General features: G+C 42.5%; 1 protein-coding gene across 1 annotated transcript in view; it reads right to left on the bottom strand.

Moving 5' to 3' along the window:
* Positions 1-813: 813 nt before the first annotated feature.
* Positions 814-22615, bottom strand: part of LOC137634625 (failed axon connections homolog) — a 72774-nt gene continuing 50972 nt past the window's right edge. The window contains exons 5-6 of the mRNA XM_068367092.1: positions 18104-18220; positions 814-1010 (exon numbers count right to left, since the gene is read on the bottom strand). Coding sequence (XP_068223193.1) covers positions 850-1010; positions 18104-18220 — 278 coding nt within the window. The 3' untranslated portion in view covers positions 814-849. The remainder of the gene's footprint in view (positions 1011-18103; positions 18221-22615) is intronic.

The raw sequence follows: 22615 nt of genomic DNA, 5'->3' as shown, positions 1-22615 counted from the left end.
AAAGATGCTTATTGGCATGTCCCTATGGGTCCCCACTTCTCACCTTCCCTAGCATTTCGGCTAGGAAGGAGTGTATACCGGTTCAAAGTGATGCCTTTTATCCTCAACATTGCCCGAAGAGTGTTCATAAAACTAGCACAGCAATTGATCAAACTCTGCGATTGCAAGGAGTTCAGGTCATAGACTATTTTGACAAATAGCTTTTTTGGCCAGAGATGAAGGAAGTATGCCTCAGTTACACAAATCATGTCTTAAGTTCTTCAGGACATAGGTTTCCTGATCAACATAAAAAAATCAAGACTAATCCAAAGAAGGATATTTCCATGACTAGGTCTTTAGTGGGATATATTAAAAGCCACCCTAAGCCTTCCAAAAGAATCTAAGCAAAGAATTCTAAACAGGGTTAGGTTTCCCTTCCAGACAGCAGCAGGAGGTCTTGGGCCTTTTATCTTTTTACTCAATACTTAAGAATGAGTATTGTAAAGTCAGAACTGGGGCCGTGTGGTGTACCATGTGGGCCATCCACCCGTCTTTTGATACATCTGAAAAGAGCCAGACGTCTGGGGGGGTGGGGAAGACAAAAAGGTACTGTATTACTTTCGTGTATTATACAGTACTCAAAAATGCAAATAAAGCACACAATATGATCAAATTTGTTGAGCTGGTTATATATTTTTCCTGTCCAAAATATTTCTAATATACTGTATATGTACCATAGGTTACAGGAAGGCTACATTGTGCAACACTTTAAAGCAGTTTGCTAATAGGTAAACTATAAAGAGAAAAGCTATTCTTCTTTTCTATTTATTTGAATAATTGCTACATATGTTCTCCAACATTTTATGGTCCTCACTCATGCAAAACAATAGCTTCATAAGTCTTGCAGTATGGAGGTCTGAAACTTGTTTTGGGTAACCTTTGTTTTTCCAAAGGCTGCAAGCAGTATTCCCAGTCAGGCCAAAATTCCTCCTTCATGCGGTGACAATAATCTATTAGGTTCTTGTAGTCAGCTGGCAAAAAGATGAAAAATAATTTACTAAAATGTAATCTTTACACTATGATGATGAACATCATACTATCACCTTCTAATTATTACCCTTAAGGTCTAAATTTTTAGTAATACATAATAAATCAATCTTACATAGGAAATATGCCTGCTTTACTAATACAGTACAGATAAATGTAGAGGTCTTTGTGGAAGAAATGGACTTTACATACTGCTAAAACCAGAAACTACTGTAAGTTTAGTTTTTTGTTTGATCATGGAGAAAGGTTCTTCAATCTTTACCATATTGAATGGAATAAGACAAGGTTTGGTATGGCATTTGTAAGTAGGTTTACAGTATTTTGCATTTAAAAAGAATCAATGTTTTGTTCCTATAAACTTCTGTTGCTGAGGCCTTAGAGAACTGCTAAAGCCTGAAGTCCTTGCTCAGTGTCTTGTAGCCTTTTCTTTTCACAATCAACAATAACTACATTCATTTTGATGTTTTTGTAACATCACTCATGTTGCAAACAAGTAAGCAAGGTAGCAAGCTTATTTGGTTGCTTGCTTGCAAACTTTCTGGTATTCAAGATTTGTAATCTTTTCCCATCTGTAACAACAAGAACAGCAAAGACGCAAGTTTTTTGCACATATTTTTTGGTTACAAGCAAGCATGTACTTTCCTTTGTATGGAATATTAAAAGCAGTGTTTACTTCAACATTTCACATAATTCAAGTACATTTTTTAAATAATTTAATGCAATTTATAACAAGATTTTAATTAAAAACTTTCTTTGCATTTGCAAACAACCTTCAAGAGGTAGAATTTATTCATTAGTACTATGCAATTCACCATAATCTCTTGTTGCCTCATAACAAGATTAGCAACTGCAGTGTCTTGTAAGCTTTTCTCTCCACCAATAACTACATTTATTCCGGTTTTATTTTTTGCAGCATTAGTTATATTGCACACAAGCAAGCTAGCAATCTTATTTGGTTGCTTACTTGCAAAATTTCTGGTATTTAAGACTTGTAAGTCTTTCCCATCCATAACAGAAATAATAGTGAAGAAAAGTTTATGGCAAACAAGCATACACTTTTATTTTGTATGGAATATTAAAAGCAATGTTTACTTCATTACTCCACAACATTTAAGTACATTATTTCATTTGTAATGGAATTCATAAGGAGATTTTGGTTAAACCATTCCTTGCAATAACAAGCAACTGCAAGCAACCTCTAAAATATGACAAATTTGGAAGTATTTTGTATTTTTCCTAACGAAACAAACCTGTAGCTATTTACAGGGGATATTACTTTCGGTGAAGCTGAAAGACAAGCCATTGGACTTTTCGCTAGTTAGTGGGGGGTGGGGGTAGTAGCTATGCCGCTCACTCGCACACCTGGGCTGTGAACTCACTTTGCTTGGAGGTAGGACTTCAAGGGGGACAGGTGCTGGTGGGCCAATTTGTATAAATAGCTACAGGTTTGTATTGTTAGGAAGAATACAAATTATTTCCAAATTTGCCATTTGTTCTGTAACTAAATACAAACTAACACTATTTATAGGGGATGACTCACCCTTTAAGAAGGTGGAAGTCCATGCTAACTGGCTTTTTAGCTTTGACCTGGAGTTTTCCCTTTTATATGCTTTGCCCATAATTGGTGGAAACCCTACACCTCGGTAAAACCGCGCTATGCATGGTCTGCAGCCTACGCAAGTTGTGTGCTCTTGATACAAGCAATGTGACCTTCAATGTAAAATTTCTCCGAGTCATAGGAATCTTCAGAGGTTACCAAGACATTACCTAATATCCTCCTCGTTAGGGTATGGGACACAACATTATTATTATTATTATTATTATTATTATTATTATTATTATTATTATTATCATTATTATTATTATTATTACTTGCTAAGCCACAACCCTGGTTGGAAAAGCAGGATGCTATAAGCCAAGGGGCTCCAACAGGGAAGGTAGCTCAGTGAGGAAAGGAAACAAGGAAAAATAAAAAATATTACTTTGTAAACTATAAAAACTTTAACAAAACAAGAGGAAGAGAAATAATATATAATCTAAAACAGTGTGCCCGAGTGTACCCTCAAGCAAGAGAACTCTAACCCAAGACGGTGGAAGACCATGGTACAGAGGCTATGGCACTATCCAAGATTAGAGAGCAATGTTTTGATTTTGGAGTGTCCTTCTCCTAGAAGAGCTGCTTACCATAACTAAAGAGTCCCTTCTACCATAACAAAGAGGAAAGAGGCCACTGAACAATTACAGTGCAGTAAGAAGAATTTTTTGGTAACCTCAGTGTTGTCAGGTGTATGAGGACAGAGAATATGTAAAGAATAGGCCAGACTATTCGGTGTGTGAGTGTGTAGGCAAAGGGAAAATGAACTGTAACCAGAGAGAAGGATCCAATGTAGTACTGTCTAGCAAGTCAAAAGACCCTATAACTCTCTAGTGGTAGTATCTCAACGGGTGGCTGGTGCCCTGGTCGAGATACAAGTATAGAAACAATACTAGGTTGCATAAAGGAAAATTGTTTACCTGCAGATAGTTGAGGTCAGCATTGCAGAGGACCCTGGGTGCTGATTCCACAAGAGAGGGGAAGATGAAGTAAAGAAAGAGTGAGTCATTCTTAAACATTCATCCCAGACTAACCCCGAGTAACCTTTGCCCTCAACCCTCTGCTACTTGTCCATTAAGGAGCTTGAGGTGTTAAACCACTTAATGTGCAGCCACCACAGGACCAATGGACAAAGTTTTCATGTTCCTGTGGGTTATGTCTTACAGTAGTGGGCACTGAAGATCATATAACGCTTCCACATGACTGCTCATAGTACCTGCACCATTCATGTGAATGACAGAGACGTTACAATGCCCCTGACGTCATGAGCTCTGGGTCGACGTGTTGGAGGAGAATCAGGATTCAGGGCCAGGTCAATGATCTTGCAAATCCAAGCAGAAATTATGTTCTTTGTGATCCTCCTCTTGACCTTACCCGTGCTGATGAAGAGTGCTGACACTTGGGGGTGAGCTGCAGATGTCTTTTGAGGTAATACCTCAACCTACTAATTGGGCATAGTAACAGTTGATCTGGATCATCAATTAAAGTACGGAGACTCTCAATTTGGAAGGAATCTAACCTATGATCCGCTACCCACAGATTTTGAGTCTGCAATGAACTCAGGGATGAAGCTGAGAACTAACTCTACCCATCCCCTTGAATGGGCGATGGCATAAGAAAGACCATGAAGTTCACTAACTTTTGGCCAAAGCCAAAGCGAGCAGAAACACTATCTTCAGAGTGAGGTAGTGATCTGTTGTCTGACTGGGGACAGGTAAGCTCATAACTTTGTTTGAGGAGAGAAATTTCCAATGAATAAGAAATATCTATTCCTTCCAGCTCAAAGGCCAGACTCAAGGCTGAGCGGTAGCCTTTTACTGCCAAAACCGAAAGGAGGATTTCCTCCTGAAGGTGCACAAGGAACTACGCTATTGTTAGAATAGTGGCATCGAGGGGAGAGATACCCCTTCCAAGACACCAACCACAGAAGAAAGTCCACTTAGCCTTGTACACTGAAGCTGATGATTGTCGAAGGTGTTCAGCCATCCCTTTCGCAACTTGTTGCGAAAATCCTCCCTGAGTGAGAAGGCGCTGGATAGTCTCCAGGCGTGAAGTCGTAGCAAAGCTTCAGCTTTGTAGAAGATGTTCACATGTGGCTGTATCGTGTCGTGGAAGGAGTTCTCTTGGGAGCTCTGTTAGGAGTTGCAGAAGGTCTGGAAACCATTCTGCGTGATGCCATAGCCGAGCTATGAGGGTCATCGGGAGATTAATGAATGCTCTGGTCTTGTTGAGTGCTCTTCTCACCAGACAGAAACGGGGGAAAGATGTAAACTTCGATGATGTCCCACCGTTGTTGAAATGCATCTTGCTAGAGAGCCTGGGAAGCAGTAAACTGGGAGCATGAAATTCAAGGATGTTGCAAACAAGTCCACAGTAGGGCAACCCCACAAAGCCAGGACTTTGTTGACTACTAGACGATTCAAAGACCACTCCAAGCCCACTATCCGAGATTCTCTGCTCAGGTTGTCAGCAAGCACATTCCTTTTGCCCAGAATGAAACATGCTGATAGGGTCACCAAGTTGTCTTCTGCCCATCACAGTATCTCTACTGGCAGATGGGATAGGGGCTGCGAAAAGGTACCATCAACACCACTGAGTGGCCCACCAAGAAGTGCTGAACTGTTGGAGGGCTAAGAAAGCTGCCTTCATCTCTAAGAGATTTATGTGCTGGTACACTTCGAACGCTGACCATAGGCCTGGGGCCATGTGGGGCAGCATGTGGGCCACCCACCTTTCTTTAGATACATCTGAAAAGAGCAACAAGTCCGGGGGGAGGACGAGAAGGTCGACACCCCAGCGGAGATTCTTGTCTGCTACCCACCATCTGAGGTCCACCTGTTCCTCTAGTCCTATAGAAATTAGAATGTCCAGGGAATTGTTGGACTGATTCCAGCAGAACTTTGGTCTCCATTGGAGAGACCGGATCCTGAGGCGTCCATTGAGAACTAGACGAACCAAGGATCCTAGGAGCCCGAGGAGACACAACCACCTCTGCGCTGGGAGTTCTCGACTGAGGAATGGTCTTACTACCTTCCTTAGCTTCACTACCCTGACGTCTAATGGGACGACTTTCTGTTGATCAATGTCGATGATCATACCTAAGTATACCAGTCGTTGAGAGGGAAGCAGTGTCGATTTCTCAAGATTTACCATAATCCCCAGATCTTGGCAAAATTCAAAAAGATTTTCTCGGTGTTAAAGAAGAGTTGCTAGACGGATGCCGATTCTGTGACCCAGGATGACACTAGGGTGAAAACTCTCGTAAAGACCTGAGGTGCTGTGGAAAGACCCAAGCACAGCACCTTGTTGTCTATAATGATCATTAAATACTGCCTTGAAGACGGATGGATTGGGATCTGTAAGTATGCATCCTTTAGGTCCAACGTACACATGAAGTCCTGTGGTCTTACCGCTTGTCTGACCGTGTTTGCCGTCTTCATGCTGAACGGAGTTTGCTTGACAAACTTGTTCACAGCTGAGAGGTCGATGACTGGTTTCCAATCTCCAGATGCCTTCTTCACAAGAAAAGGGTGACTGAAGAAGACTGGGGAGTCGTCGAGGACCTCTTAGAAAGTGCCCTATTCTAACATGGTCTGGATTTTGGCCCGGAGGGCCAGCTCCTTTGTGGATCCCTTTGCATAGGAGCTCGATGGAACTGGATTCTTGATCAGTGAGGGGAGAGATTGAGTGAATGGGACGACGAGCAGGTGGCAAATGACGAGCCGCTGATGATCAACAAGCACCTGGCGAACGCCGAGAAGCTTGCAAACAACAAGCAGCTGGAGAACGACGAGAAACTGCCAAACGTTTAGTAGCTGGTGATCGGCGAGTCGCTGATGAATGACGAGCTGCTGGAGAGTGACGAGCAGCTGGCAAACAACAGGAAGCTTGTGTACAGCGAGAAGATAGGGAACGATGGACAGCTGGTGAACGGTGAGTCACGGGTGTGTGATGAGTCGCTGGAGGACTGCGAACAGTTGACGAACAGCAGACTGCAGGTGATCGACAAACAGTCGGAGAGCTTGCAGAATCTATGGCAGCTGATGACCACAAACATCTTTCAAGTGACAAGAAGTTGTAGAGTGCCGATGGACAGGCAAACGCCTCAGGGCTGGCAAACGGCGAGTCTAGGGAGAGTCCGATAAAACAGGCGAGTTGGGAACCAGAAGGCTGTCGGCGAGTCTGATGAGATGCACCACAAGGTGACGATTGACGAGCTCTGGAAGAGGTCTGCGATCGAGGTGATGAGTGACAAAGAGCAGGAGTGGCGAGGTACTGATGAGTGACGAGACTCTGTGGGATAACGTACGACGGGTGACGGAGGGAATTGCAGATACAGTGGAACCTCTACATACGATTGTTCCAACATCCGAAGTAAAATTCCGTCAAATTTTTGTCTCGACACCTGAAGTAATGCTCCAACATCCGATGCAGATCTTGTTTACGCCGATAGATTGCAGCACATAAGAGGGACGCCATTGAGCATCGAGTGCTCTGTTCTCTGTTCTTGTGTGTATCGTGTGGTTGTCCTCTGTTTGGTCTGTTATTAACAGTGCTTATTTTCTTCCTTTTCTCACATTTCCTTTTTGATTTTACCTACAGTCATGGTGCCTAAGAAGCTAAGTTTCAGTACAGGCAATTCTTTCATTAGAATTGAAGCAAGAAATTATAGAAAAACATGAGAGCAGTGTGCATGTGAGTGATATGGCTAAACATTATGGCCGGAATAGGCCTATGATCTCGACGATCATCAAGCAGAAGGCAGCCATTAAAGCAGATAAACCATCAAAGGGGTCACCATTATTACAAGACATCGTAGCAATACCCTGGAAGAGATAGAACGCCTTTTGTTGATAGGGATAAAGGACAAAGATTGTTGGCAACGATCATTTGTGAGAAGGGCCAGCGTGATGAACAGAAAGAAAGAAAAAAGTGAAGCAAAGAAAACTTAGATAGCATTAACAAACTCTTTTAATAAAGTCCTCTCTCTTTTTCTGTTTCTCTTTAAACATAGCATTAACATGTTCTTTAAATAAAATCTCTCTCTCTCTCTCTCTCTCGTTCTTCTTCCCTGTTATAGTGTTAGAGACGTCTATTATTTTTTTCCGAGAGAGAGAGAGAGATTAAACAAAAATGTGTTTAGAGTACATATGATTTTTAACAGCATCAACGAATTGAAAAACAATTAAATGTAACTAAGAAAGTAATGACAGCGAATCTGAAATCCTTTATCAACTAAAACAAATATAGATACAAACACAGTCGTGTGCGTATGCACAAACACACACACACAGGTGCAGGAATGGCTACGCAGTAAGAGACAGACAGTCGGGGAGGAGGTAGAGATGGTGACTGCGATAACGTACCGTAACTCGTCACTGAAAGTGATGAAAATTAAAAATCAAAAGAAAATAAAATGTAAAAAAATATGAAATATAAAAATAAAAAAGAATAAATAAGCTAAGTTAGATTAAAGATCCCGTAGTGTAAGTTATGGTACGTTATCCCAGTCACCATCTCTACCTCCTTGCCGATCCTGTCTCCTCCTGCGTGTGTGTGTGTTTGCGCATACGCACACGAGTGTGTTTGTATCAACATTTGTTTTAGTTAATAAAGGAATTCAGATACGCTGATATTACTTTTTTAGTTACATTTCATTGTCTTTCAACTCGTTGACGCTGTTAAAAATCATATGTACCCAACACATTTTTGTTTAATCTCTCTCTCTCTCTCTCTATCTCTCTCTCTCTCTCTCTCTCTCTCTCTCTCTCTCTCAGAAAAGATTAATAGACGTCTATAACACTAACAGTGAGAGAGAGAGAGAGAGAGAGAGAGAGAGAGAGAGAGAGAGAGAGAGAGAGAGAGAGAGAGAGAGAGAGAGAGAGAGAGAGTATTTATCTATAGAACATGTTAACACCATGTCTACCTTCTCGCCGATCGTCCGTCTCCTCCTGGCGTAGCAAATCCTACACCTGCGTTGGCCTGTCTCTAAGGTAAAGTGACAATAAAAACACATTTTTTATTTATTATTTCTTTATAATTATCTTTTTTACATCCTTCTTTCATATTATGCAGTTATATTATTGTTATGTGTAATTATATGTAGTAATTTATTAAGGATTTATCATAGGTTTTTGGGGTGTGGAACGAATTATACAAATTACAGTGTATTCTTATGGGAATATTTGCTCCAACATAAGATTGTTTTAACATACGAAACAGTTTCTGGAACGAATTAAGATCGTATGTAGAGGTTCCACTGTATTTGGGAGAACAAAAGAGATGTCTCTTGGCTGGATGCAAAGGAAAAAGTTTGAAGCGTTTAGAATGACCAAGCACTCTGGAAGCTTGTCGGGGGTGGCGAAGATCTTCCGAAGGGAAGGACTGCTCAGCAGGGACAGGAAGATGTCTAGAAGACCTCTGGATCGAGGTCTCTAGGGGGGGATCTTACTCTAGGGTGAGAGAGATCCCCAACCACACGAGAGACCTACCTCTGACTTTGCTCCGTCCCGGACAGAAGAGTCGGCTCAGCAAGGGGGGGAGTGCAGTGATCGGCGACGGCGGAAGAAGGAGCACGGTGGGTATCGTCAGCGGACACATCGGGCAAAACCTCAGGATCTCATAGGCCCGCGCTCAGCAACAACAAGGGATCCACCTCTTAGGAAATCGGTGTTCGCCTCCTTTCTGCGCCGAGTTGAAGGAGTTCAAGCAGCAACTTCTTTGCCGGGGAACCGGTCAGACTAAGAGATAGCTACACTAAGAACAAATTAGAAAAACAGCAAGTCTCACCCAGGGGGAGGGGCGGGGCTGCTTTGTTAGAGGAAGCAGTCACTCGAGACCTGAGGTTGACTTGGAGGAAGACCCCAAAGGTGAAGAATCCCTTTTGGCCGCCTTCTTACGCCGGCACCCATACTTCTCCCACTGGGAGGCCGACCACTAGCGGCATTCAAGGTAGGTGTTGTCCTGGTCACAACGCCTCCCACGGCAAGCAGGACACAGCAGATGAGGGTCCGTATCCATGGACGACTAAAAGTCTAATAGCTCGTCTTTCAACTTCGCCGAAAGTAATATCCCCTATAAATAGCATTGGTTTGTATTTTCACCCGTACCAAGCAATCCACTGTATAATATGCTTTCATGCAAAAATCAAAATGACTTAATTTGTTTGAAAACTCAATGAACTATCACCTTTTGAATCTCAGTGAATTATCACGTTTTGAATACTAACAAACTCTAAATTTGATTTTTTCCATTTTTTTTTTAAATTGGAAAATTCCGGTTATAGCAGTACACGCCTCATATTTTATCAAAAGCTATGGATTCCACAGAATTATTATCATATATATTTCTACATCACAATGATAACGGGTATTTTAAAACATAAATTCATAATTTAGAGAATCAAATATAGTACCTGGGTTTCAAGTGATTATAAGGGGACTGTATGTACGGTAAAACAAAAAAGGGATTTTGACGTAGGAAAAATCTATTTCTGGGCGAGGGACCTGTGCCGCCCAGTGAATAAGCTCCATTTAAGCACTTATTCTTAGGTAATTTACTGCTAAATATACCAGAGAAAAAATGTAAAGGAGTGCTAGGTTAACTAGCTCGCTCACCTATTGGTGTCGGTATAAAATTGGGCGTATATTCCAGAGGTCCCGCACTATTTAGATTAATCCACGACAGAGAACCCCAATAGAGGAGAGCCGTTCAACCTCACTCGGTACTACTACAATGCATCCGCTCAGAACCCAACTCCTTAGCACCCAAAGTTTGGGGACTCCAAGGGAGAGGAGCTGGGAGGGTTCACTGGGCGGCACAGGTCCCTCGCCCAGAAATAGATTTTTCCTACGTCAAAATCCCTTTTCTGGGCTCGAACCTGTGCCGCCCAGTGAATCTATACAAGAGAAAAATGTCACCAAACTTGCAAAATAAAGGAAAAAACATAAGCGTAAGAGAAATACAGGATGCTTTAATCAGAGATGAGTACCAAAAAACAATTATAAGGGTATCTTAAATATGAACATAAATCCAATAAGGTAGGTATAATAATGCCGTGAGTGATAATATATACAGATACTCAGGAGCATAAAAATTTACAAATATAATAACAGTATTCAGGTGCGAGACCAACGAATACAATAGGGTATAAATGAGGCAGGTAAGAGGGAGAGATAAAGAGTCAAGGCATTAACCTGTGAGTTACTCGGGAGTAACTACGCTCCCTGCGGCTACTGTAGAAAATTTTAGGGCTTCCAAATGTTTAAGGTAGTGTTTCTTGAACACTGACGGTGATTTCCACCCTGTATACCTGGAAAGGTCTGTAAAATTCATGTGGTGAAAGAAGTTCACCGAGGTGGCAACCGCCCTGATATCATGTGCAAGAGGAAAAGAGTCAGGGTTAGCTTGTTTAATAAAATACAAAATTTGTTGCCTGATCCCTTTAATAGTAATGGTACCGCCTTGTTCTCTAACGAATAGAGGCCCCGAGGAGTTAGAGGAGGTCCGGGATAGATAAGACCTAAGAGTAGTGACAGGGCACAGCGACGGATCTTGCGTGAGGGGAACAATTTTCCAGGAGGTCCATCTGTTTTGAGGGTCTTCATTCTTAGCCAAAAAGAATTTGTTAGGAGAAAGAAGGACCTCTCCTGAAGGCAGAAAGTCAATATGACCCGGGTCTCTCGACAAGGCTGCCAATTCAGAAATTCTTGCCCCGGAAGCCAAGCTCACTAGGAAAAGTGTTTTCCTGAGAAGGGGCATGTAATCACAAGAACTGTTAATGGTATCAGAAGCCAATTTGAGTACGTCATTAAGGAACCAGGTCACCGGGGTAGGACGAGTAACCGGTTTCAGTCTGGCACAAGCTTTCGGAATTGAAGCTAACAAAGAGTCGGTTAAGTCTATGTTAAAACCCACTAGGAAGATCTTTTTCAGAGCCGATTTAATAGTGGTGATAGTATTGGCTGCCAGACCTGATTCTAATAAAGATCTAAAGAAAGTGACTGTAAGGTTCAAGTTCATACAGTTCACGTCTGAGTCTATTAAAAATTTTGCCAACTTTTTAACTGCAGAGTCATACTGACGGATGGTGGAATCCCGTTTATCTGATTCTAGGAACAAGGTGTTTTGAGGATCAATATTGGCACCATGCATAGCCGCAAACTTCATAAAGTCCATAAAGTTAGGGCACTCTGAATGTTTGAGAAAGCGTACACAACGCGTGTTTGTACTATCTGAGACAGAACCGGATTGGGTATCGGGTGAGGGTATAGTCTCAACTCCCGCAGGAGAGGATACCAGTTGCTCTTGGGCCAGTTGGGTGCGACCAAGGCTACTTGTCCCTTGAAGGATCTCAGTTTGTCTAGAACTTTCAGCAAAAGATTCACCGGGGGAAAGAGATAAATCTTTTCCCAGTTGTCCCAATTCTGTGACATGGCGTCTGTGGCGTAAGCCTGAGGGTCTAGATTGGGAGCCACATATACTCTCAATTTGTGGTTGGATTCCGTGGCGAAGAGGTCCACTTGGAGACCGGGAACCTGAGAGAGAATCCACCGAAATGACTTTAGATCGAGTGACCATTCCGATTCTAGAGGGGAGGTCCGGGACAGGGCGTCTGCCACTACATTCCGGACTCCCGCCAGGTGGACAGCTGAAAGATGCCAACGGTTCGAGGCTGCTAGGGAGAATATGGCTATTAGAACATGGTTCAGAGGCCCTGACTTTGACCCGCCTCTGTTGAGGCAGCGGACCACCACTTCGCTGTCGAGGACCAGACGAAGGTGTTGTTTCTTGGGAAGAGCGAGACGTTTCAGGGTTAGAAGAACTGCCATGGCCTCTAGCACATTGATGTGAAAATGGCGGAACAAGGGAGTCCAAAGACCTTGAACTTTCTTGAGCTGAGAATAGCCGCCCCAACCTGATAGGGATGCGTCTGTGTGAATGATTAATTCCGGGGGCGGAAATCGAAGGGGAACTGACTTTGACAGACTGTTTGCTCTTGTCCAAGGAAGAAGTCTTTCCCGTAGAATGGGAGGAAGGCGGACTTTCCTGTCCCGGAGCTTCCGGTTCGCCCTCGAACGCCAGACACGATTGATATCTTTCAATTTTGCCTTCAGAAGAAGATCCGTCACTGAGGCAAACTGAAGGGAACCCAGAATCTTCTCTTGAAGCCGTCTGGAACTTACTTTGTCTTTGAGAAAGCGTTTGGTGTTTCTTGCAATCTCTAACCTCTTGGGTCTGGGAAGACACAGAGTATGAGATATAAGATCCCATTGCAGGCCGAGCCATTGGAACTTCGATTTTGGAAGAAGACGGGACTTCTTGAAGTTGATCTGGAAGCCTAGAGATTGAAGATAATGGATGACTTTGTGAGTGGCTTTTAGGCAATTTTGGGAGGTGTCTGACCAAATGAGCCAGTCGTCCAGATAGGCTACTACTTGAATCCCTTGATTCCTGAGTTCCTGAACAGCGACTTCTGCTAGCTTTGTGAAGATCCTTGGGGCAATGTTGAGCCCGAAAGGCATCACCTTGAAGGAGTAACTTTTGTCCCCTAAGCGAAAGCCTAGGTACGGACGGAAGTGTCTCGCTATCGGGACGTGATAGTAGGCGTCTGTAAGATCGATAGAGGTGGTGACGGCCCCACGGGGAAGTAAGGTCCGCACCTGCGAGACGGTAAGCATTCGAAACTTGTCGCATTGAATGGACAAGTTGAGAAGGGATAGATCTAGAATCACTCTTCTCTTGTCTGAATCCTTCTTCGGAACACTGAACAGCCGACCTTGAAACTTCAGATGTTTCGTTTCTTGTATGGCATTCTTTTGTAAAAGTTCCTGGACAAATTCGACCAGGTCCGGAGTGGAATGTTGACGAAATTTGTTCGGAGGAGGAGGTCCTTGAATCCAACTCCACCCTAGTCCCTTGGAGATGATACTGAACGCCCAGGGACTGAACCTCCATTTGTTGCGGAAGGCATAGAGCCTCCCCCCTACCTGCTGCACCTCAGTATTGGTTTGAGGAGTTGCCTCCACGTCCGCCTCGGAAGTTCTTTCCTCTGCGAAAGGCTCTTCCCCTGCCTTTGTTCTGGTTAGAGCCACGGTGGTAGCCTCTACCTCTACCATAACTCTGGGAAGAGCTATGAGCCTCGTAGGACTGGTTAAAGGCAGGGGAAGTGGCGGAGGCACCAGAAAGCTGGCTCTTAGGTAGCAGAACGGTGACATAGTCATCCGAAGGAGCCCGAGAGGTGGAAGGCTGTGCAGGGGCAACAGAAGATGGAGGAAGAGGCAGCCGGAAGTTGGATGAAGCACTCTGTTGTTGCCTGAACTGGGTGGAGGTATATGGTCTAAGCTTCTTCCTACCCCGGGCTTGATAATTTGCGGGGTCATACTTGCGTTTAGGGGTCAAACCCCAACGGGCTTTAAGGCTCTGATTAACCCTAGTGGCCTCCGCCAAGACTTCCTCTACGAGATCCTCGGGGAAGAGATTTGAACCCCAACAGGAGGACCGGATGAGTTTATTAGGTTCATGCCTAATCGTCGCCTCAGCTAGAACATGCTTGCGACATCTGCGTTTAGCAGTAGCAAAGTCATATAAGTCATAATATAACGACTGTAGCGTAGCCTTGTTGAGAGACTTAAAAATACTCTCCGTATCGTAAGTCAAGGCTATCGACTCCGTGGATGTGGCCAGGTTTAGAGTACGGCCCACACGTAGGCGGGAATCATATTCCTGTTTAATGAGAGATTCCGGGAGACGGGGAAGCTTCTCACTAAACAAGACTGAGGCACAGTCTGCTGCAAGCTTGCCGGAGGTAAAGGTGGTATGGACGTTGTCCCAACACTCAATACCTGAGGGAAGAAGGAGGGAGATTGGATCCACCTCTCGGATGGGAGGCAAGGGCTTCTCCTCCAGAGCATATTGAAAGGCAAGCTCTGCCACCTTATTGACGCATGGAGTCAAGGTGTTCTTGTCCATTAAGAACATCGTAAAGGAGCTTTTATGAGGCGTCAGCATGGTGTTAGTGCAGCCGATGTCATTCAAAAATCTGGCCCAAACAGATTGGGCTTGCTCCTTCGGGAAGATGACCGTCTCTTTGGGGACCTTGTCTAATCGGACTAAAGCTTCCTCGGTAAGTCTGGCATAACCATGAAATGGAAATGCCAGACCCGGAGGAAAGAATTCAAAGTCCTCTAGAGGGCGAGTGCCAAGGCCCTCCAGAGTCAACATTCCGTCTGAGAACGGGGAATGAAGAGCCATCCGCCAGGGGTTGTTCTTGGCAAACGGCGGGAGCTTAGAGGCATCCGGTATGAGAGAGCTTTGGACTCTCTCCGGAGCTCCTTGCTCTAAAGCCCCAATTCTCTGACCGAAGTTAGAGAACATCGTGTCCATCCTCGACTGCATCTCCGAAACCAACTTTTCCTGCATCTCCGACACGATGCGAAGCATAGCTGATTCGGAAAGGCCCGGGCTAGCAGCAGGAGGGGCGGAAGGAACTCCCGGGTCGTGAGACTTAGAGGAGGAACCAGAGGTCTTTGAAGACGGGTTTGTACCAGGTTTAGAGCCATGAGAAGTCTTGTGAGGCTTGCGAGCTTTGGGTAAGGTCCTTGAAGTAGACTTATCCTTAGGGGGAACCGGGTATGAACGTTGAGACGAATCACGGTCCCCAGAAAATCCAAGAAAGGAAGAGCGATCAGAAGAAGAAGAAAGAGCGGGGCTGAGGATAGGAATCTCAGCGCCGGACACACCTGCCTCACTTACCACCCTACCTGTATCCGGCTCGTCTAGCAACATTGGTTCGACGTCCAGGTTCATGGAGGCAACATTGTCCTCCAGACCTCCGGGGGCGTCCGATGGATCTTGCTCTGGGTCGATGAGACCCGTTATAGTGGCATCAATGTGGGCAATGATGGGAGCTGCCACATGCCTAGCCACAGCAGCTGAAGACTTGGCGTTGGGGTAAACCATGGTGCAGTAGTCCTCAGATAGGACGTACGGCCGCTTAGACTTTACATTCCGGGCAAAACCACCAACCCACACCTTCAGTGTGGCCCGAGCCGCAGACTTTTGCTCCGGGGATGCCTGAAATAATAGTGGGAATTATAAAAGGGAAACTCCCAATGGTCCTTCAAGACCATAGATATCTTACTAATAGTAAATAAAATAAGAAGGCAATATAGCCAACGGGACTCACCGAGTCAGAACCAAGGGTAGTGATGAGGTCGAAGCAAATCACACAGTTATCCGGGTGCCATACCACAACGTCTTCCAGTTGAACCCCACAAGGGGCGTGAGATCGGCAGACGGAGTGGCCACAAGGCTGGTGCAGAACAGCTGCACAGGCCGGCGTCAGACAATGCACCATCTGTAAAAAGAATAGTATATGAGAAACTGTAATTCTCTTAATTAGGGGCGGGTCTGGAGGACCCGGGCCTAACATAGGTCTAACACAAGATTAGAGCCTAACTACTATTCTATAAGTGGCCTAACATAGGTCTAACACAAGAATAGAGTTTAACTATACTATTCTTTTAAGTAGGGCCTAAAATAGGTCTAACACAAGATTAGACTGTAAAAAATAAAATAAAAAATTTTTTTTTTTTTTTTTTTTTTTTTTTTTTTTTTTTTTTTTTTTTTTAGGGGGCGGGTCCGGAGGACCCGGGCCTAACATAGGTCTAACGCAAGGTTAGAGCTTAACTATAATATTCTTACATAGGGGCGGGACCGGGGGTCCCGGGCCTAAACATAAGTCTAACTTGAAACTAAAGTATAGCCATCCATTCCGGTCAAGCCGGGAGCATAAAAAAGGATGCAATAACAAGGAATTAAGACACATAGTGTCTGATTTCCCGGGGTGGGGTAGACCCCGGGCCGGGAAATAAAGGTATATTCAATACCAATTCCTTTAGGGACTCCGGGGTAGTGATCTGTCATATATAATCATCATAGGAAATGTTATAAAATAATAGGGGGGCGGAACTGTAACTAAGAACTGCCAATCGAACCCGGAGGGTTTCGTATAACATAAGCCAGAATGAAAAGTGAATATAAAATAGGGTACACCGGGATCCAACTCTGTAGACCGGTGGCCAACCAGACTAGACAGAGACTAAACCGCCGGGCCACCCGGAGGACAAAGTCCATAAACACTTAACTACCCCCTCTAAAAGGAGGGAAGGCAACGGTCCCTTAGTGGAGGGGGGAGAAGTCTAGCCTCCCACCTAGCTAGAGGGGGAGCGTGGGGGAGGATCACGTGATACGAGGCAGCAGGGCTACCAACTGACGATCCCCAATCAGACAGATCAAACGGAGTAATGGCACAAATATTCATTATAATAATAATAATAGCGTTAAATATATGAATAAACACATTGAAAATTTTTGGGCAAGGCATGCAACATAAATAATTAAATCACAAAAGACACACCTGATGGCTAAAATAACATTGCCGCCTTAGCACGGTCGGCAGCCATAGCGATACGTAAATGATATCGGCCCAAAATTTGAACCACGAGGATTCTAAACGCTAAATAATGAATATTCACAATAACAAATAATATTTGATAATAAAAATAATACACATAGTAACACCGCAAGTGAAAATTAAAAGCTCTCAAAAACAGGAGTACCAACTGTAGTGAAATCAAGCAAGATCGGTATGAACGAAGAGAATAAACTCCTATAATATAAATATTAAACGATCTAGGTTGCTCAAAACACAGTAAAATCCAGCTTGGTACTTAACTTAGACGGTGTCTCCTGGGAAACCGACAAAGAAGCCATAATTCACTAGAAAATATCCAAAAGCGAGAGCACCAGAAAAAAAGCGGGTTACTTTGAACGTTGTGCTAAAAGGAGTTGGGTTCTGAGCGGATGCATTGTAGTAGTACCGAGTGAGGTTGAACGGCTCTCCTCTATTGGGGTTCTCTGTCGTGGATTAATCTAAATAGTGCGGGACCTCTGGAATATACGCCCAATTTTATACCGACACCAATAGGTGAGCGAGCTAGTTAACCTAGCACTCCTTTACATTTTTTCTCTGGTATATTTAGCAGTAAATTACCTAAGAATAAGTGCTTAAATGGAGCTTATTCACTGGGCGGCACAGGTTCGAGCCCAGAAACAAAATTTTAAACTATCTTTTAAACTGCTCTTTGGTTCAATTCACGTGAATTAATTTGGAGAATGCCAAAATCTCATAATTCCTCTTTGACATTTTCTCATATGCCTAATCTGAGTAAATCTTTTTAAAGATTCAATTCTAAAAGTATTAAATTATTTTCATACCCAATGGCATTAAATATTTGGGGTATAAAGTGATGACAATCAATGAAAAAACATGCAGTGTAATGATTACTTACAGAAAGCTAAGCCTACAGAAAGCTAAGCCACATAATGATATGCAAATCCATACAATGGGTAATAATCAAAACACCATAGGCATTATATAAATAATATACATCAAAATATTAAATAATTACATGCACTTACTTTCAATCAGCTTCAAAAAAGGTGATCCAGCAGAATTCCAACAAATCTGTGCCAACATTCCAAAAATGGAACAGTCTACCTCTGTTGGTTTATCGCCCAAAATGAATGGATGATCACCTGAGAGCAGATTGCAAAGATTAGGGGACTTGAAAGACAAAATATAAATTTCAACTAAATATTTAGACACACAAAAACCATGAATTTTAAACTAGAATATACTATACTATTTCCATACTTACCTCTGACTAGAACAAGTAAATAAATAGCATTGCCAACTTGATGACCTCTAAATAAAAAAAAAAAATAAGGAAAATCCCTCTAGCCATAGTACCCTCCCTCCATTAAACTACTAAATAGTAGTTTAAAAAATCCTCCCCTGCTACTGAGAATGGAGTTATGGCCAGGCCAGTGACGTATTACTTAGCCAAGGAGAAAATGTAGACAAAGCTTGAGATTTAAGTGGCTTCGATCATTGAATGTAAGTATCCCTTTAAAAGTGGGTAGGAGGGTGGATCACTAGTTTTATTTGGAAGTATATGTAAAATAATTGATTTCAAGTTTAAAAATTAGTATTATTTCCATGAATCTCACCTCTGAATAGAAAAAGCTCATCGTTCTACCTGATGAGTCATCAGAAGCCATTGCCTGGCCCTCCTTGGTCCTAGCTTAGGTGGAGAGGGGGCTTGGACACTGATCATATGTATATATGGTCAGTCTTTAGGGCATTGTCCTGCTTGATAGGGCAATGTCACTGTCCCTTGCCTCTGCCATTTATGAGCGGCCTTTAAACCTTTAAACACACTGACTAAGCGTAGAGGTGATACAGAAAAATAACTTGAACCAAAAACCTAAGACTCACAAAGTTCCTCAAGCCCTTTATTTTATTTAAACCAATGATTTAAACAAATAAAATATGGAAAACCTACTTCTTGCAGAGTGCTTCTCTCTTTGGTCGCCACTTGATATACCTCTCGTCTTTCTCTATTCAGACTATTAAGCAAGAATCACTGAGGTAAAATTTGATATAGAGAAAGCCAAACCAATAGTTTTGGACCACGAGATGCACTTCACTTAGTGGAGTCGTACGAACTTGTGATTCGAAGATAAATTTAACTCTAAATTGAGATACTGTATAACAAATAATTATAATGAAATCGATGTAATGTAAAATTCCCGGTTGAGGGTCCCTCTCTTCTACCCTATTTCCCCTCATAGGTGCCACAATAAAGTTACCTTATTTGGTAAAAATTCAAGCATCCTATCCAGTGACTAGACACTGAAGGAGTTGGTAACAATAGTCACTTTAAGGCAAAGGACCGAGTAATCTTATGGAACATTTCTGGATCTAAACCAAAGGTGGCTTGAAAGGTTCTGTCATTGCAGATTTATATTACAAAATTGTTGATGGGTTAAGTTTCCTATGTTTTAAGAAGGCCCAGAAAGGAAGCCAAGAAGTGTGGAGGTATCTCATGACAAATCCTATCCATAAGGAAGGCCACCTATACCTTTCCCATTGACTGATACTGCGTGGTGGAGGTCTGAGGGACCATTGATGATGGACCTCCCTCAAGGGGAGATACCACATGGGTTTCTCCAACAGGAAAGACAACACTAAGGATCAATGTCACAGGGGAAGAAACAGACACACTCACTGGCCCTCATAACACAGACATAGGGACTGGGGTGACAGGCACTGAGAGGGATGAAGCTATGGGACCTGGGTTACAAGCAGAAGGGCAAGAGTCATAGGCACATAGGTGAGCGGCACCAAAGCAACTGGCACAGAGATGACAGGCAACAGGGCTACACACAGATTTCAACAACCCCAGGGTTTCTTACTTCCAACTTTAGGCTTCAGCATTACAACTAGTGGTGCGGGAGCCATCTTTGACTTATTTGGCCCCGACACCGCCATAACCACACATGAGAGCCTTGTTAGAGCCATCTAGGGCTTTGGGTGCACTGTGATCAATGGCACTGACATTGCACCAACAATCACTGGGGTCACAGGGACTGGCAACACATCTACAATCATGGGAGTCACTGGCACTGGAGACACTGGGGTCATTGGCACTGTGGGCAAGACCTAAATTACCAGGTCCCTAAAAAAAGGCACTGAGGGCCTACCTGTAAGATGTGAGGAAGGAAAATCTTTCATTACGTCACAAGTAAGAGCTTCCAGTACATGTTGGAGTGTGGCAATCACCACACATTTCACCAACCATGAAAAACTCCCTAATGTAGATCCAAATTCTCCCTGCTCCTAAAGCATATGCCCCGTGAACAAGCTAGGGGCGTAGACCCAGAAGCTTCAGCAAATGGCCAAGTTAATAAACACGCAAAGTGCCATACAGTCACTCCAGTATTGTCATGGATATTGCCAAAAATGACTCCCGAGAAGATTTAGCCCTCCTGCTCCTTAAAGAATTAGCCAGCGTTAACAGATGGCCACAATCTACACTCGACAAATGAGGACAATTATGAACAATTATGCACCTTAAGGTGCAAAGTGGATCTATATCCAGTTTAGCTATAAACTGGTGCACTTACCAGCCTATGCACAAACTAAAGGATATAAGAAAATAATTAAACATCCTTAGATAGAACTCAGCATTACGACTGTATTCACTGCAACTGAAAAAAAAGGTGAAGAGTTTTTGACAGGAATGGTCTTGCCCTCGCTCATTAACCTCTTGTTAACAATTTCGATGACGTTCCAGCTCCGGTAAAGATGTTCCCTATTTTAAAGAATGAAAGGTTTGTATATGCATAAGGACAACTCTTGGTTCCTGGCTTTATGTATTTTTTCTTACGTTTTTGAACATTGCAATTACATTTTCTTCTACAAGAAAAGTCCAAACTGTATTAGACATTTTATTCCAATTTCTAAATAGCATCTCTTTGTTATACTAACCTCAAGACTTCCATATATGCTTGTGCATATTAGCCTTAATCTGATATGCAAAATAAGATCAATAATAAAAATGAACACTATCTACATCATATTGATATTCTACCACAAATATTAGCATGGCAATTTACATTCAGCATATACATGTGAGCAAATAGGTAAAGTACTCAACTTCTTTCTATTGTAAGGCTTTATTTTCCAAAGTTTTAAACTATTTGGTGGAAGGGATGTAGCTTGTATTATGTACAAATAATTCTCCTATATCTACAGTATATGATGACATGTCCATAAAATTTATTCATTATTCAAACTGAAAACCCGCACATATTGTATTTCATATTGTATTAACTTTTACATTGCATTTTCACATTTTTTAATGTCAATCCTTTTACATACCATCTGTACACAAAGACTATACCTAAATTCTTCGACCTTTGCCTCGGAAGCCCACCCACTGCTACATCAAGACCATCACATGAGTTGATTAGTTGGCAATGTCTTTGAAAGTTGATCAATTTGTATCTCCTCTCGGTTTTACTCATCTTAGCAATGGTTGTTTTACTAAGTTGAAATAAAAGTGCTAATGATCATCCAAAGCACATATATCACAGGGAATATAAAAATAACAAATATATACCACTATACTGTATCTCTAAAAGTATGAAAAATGCAGGAAAACATAAATTATATAAACAGAGTTAAGAGTGTTTAGAGCAGATTTGGTAATTCAAGTGTATCGATTTGATTACGAACGTTAATGGAGTTACCAAGGTTATCAAGTGAACTTTAATCACCAAATCTCCTCCAGCCAAGGCACAACTCTGCTTACACAATCTGTTTTCCTACCTTTACTACATTTTTAGAGAGATATATATGTGCATTATATTTTTATTTCCTGCGATAATGTTTTCTTTGGATGATCAATAGCACTTTTATTTCAACTTAGTGAAACAACCATTGCTAATATTAGTGAACCAAAAGGAGACACAAATTAATCAACTTTGCAAAGCCAATGCAAACCAATCAGCTTAAAGGGATGGTCATGATGTAGGAGTGGATGGAGCTTCGGCTGCAAAGGTTAAAGAAATAGGTATAGTCTTTGTGTACAGATGGTACTGGATTTAAAGGGATTGAAATTAAAAAAGTGCTAATGTGATGTAGATAATACAGTATGTGCAATTATTTTTTTTCAATTTGAAAAATAAATGCTTTTTATTGACATGACATTACAGTATATCTATAATGCTTTGGCCTCCCAGTAGCTAGGATTAAGTCATAGAATCTGCTGGTGAAAGACAATTACAATAATCCATGTTAATTACTTTCATCATCATCATCATCATCATCATCATCACCATCACCTCCTTCTACATCTATTGACGCAAAGGGCCTCGATTTGATTTACTCAGTTGTCTCTATCTTGAGTTTTTAAATCAATACTTCTCCATTCATCATCTCCAACTTCACACTTCAGTCCTCAGCCATGTAAACCTGGGTCTTCCAACTTTTCAAGTGCCTTTTGGACCCCAGTTAAATGTTTGGTGAGCTAATCTCTCTTGGGGAGTGCAAAGAGCATGCCCAAACCATCTCCATCTACCCGT

The sequence above is a fragment of the Palaemon carinicauda genome, chromosome 45 (genome assembly GCF_036898095.1).
Source record: "Palaemon carinicauda isolate YSFRI2023 chromosome 45, ASM3689809v2, whole genome shotgun sequence".
Taxonomy (NCBI): Eukaryota; Metazoa; Arthropoda; class Malacostraca; order Decapoda; family Palaemonidae; genus Palaemon; species Palaemon carinicauda.
Note: the sequence above shows the minus strand (reverse complement) of the source record. Positions and strands in the feature narration are given on the sequence as shown.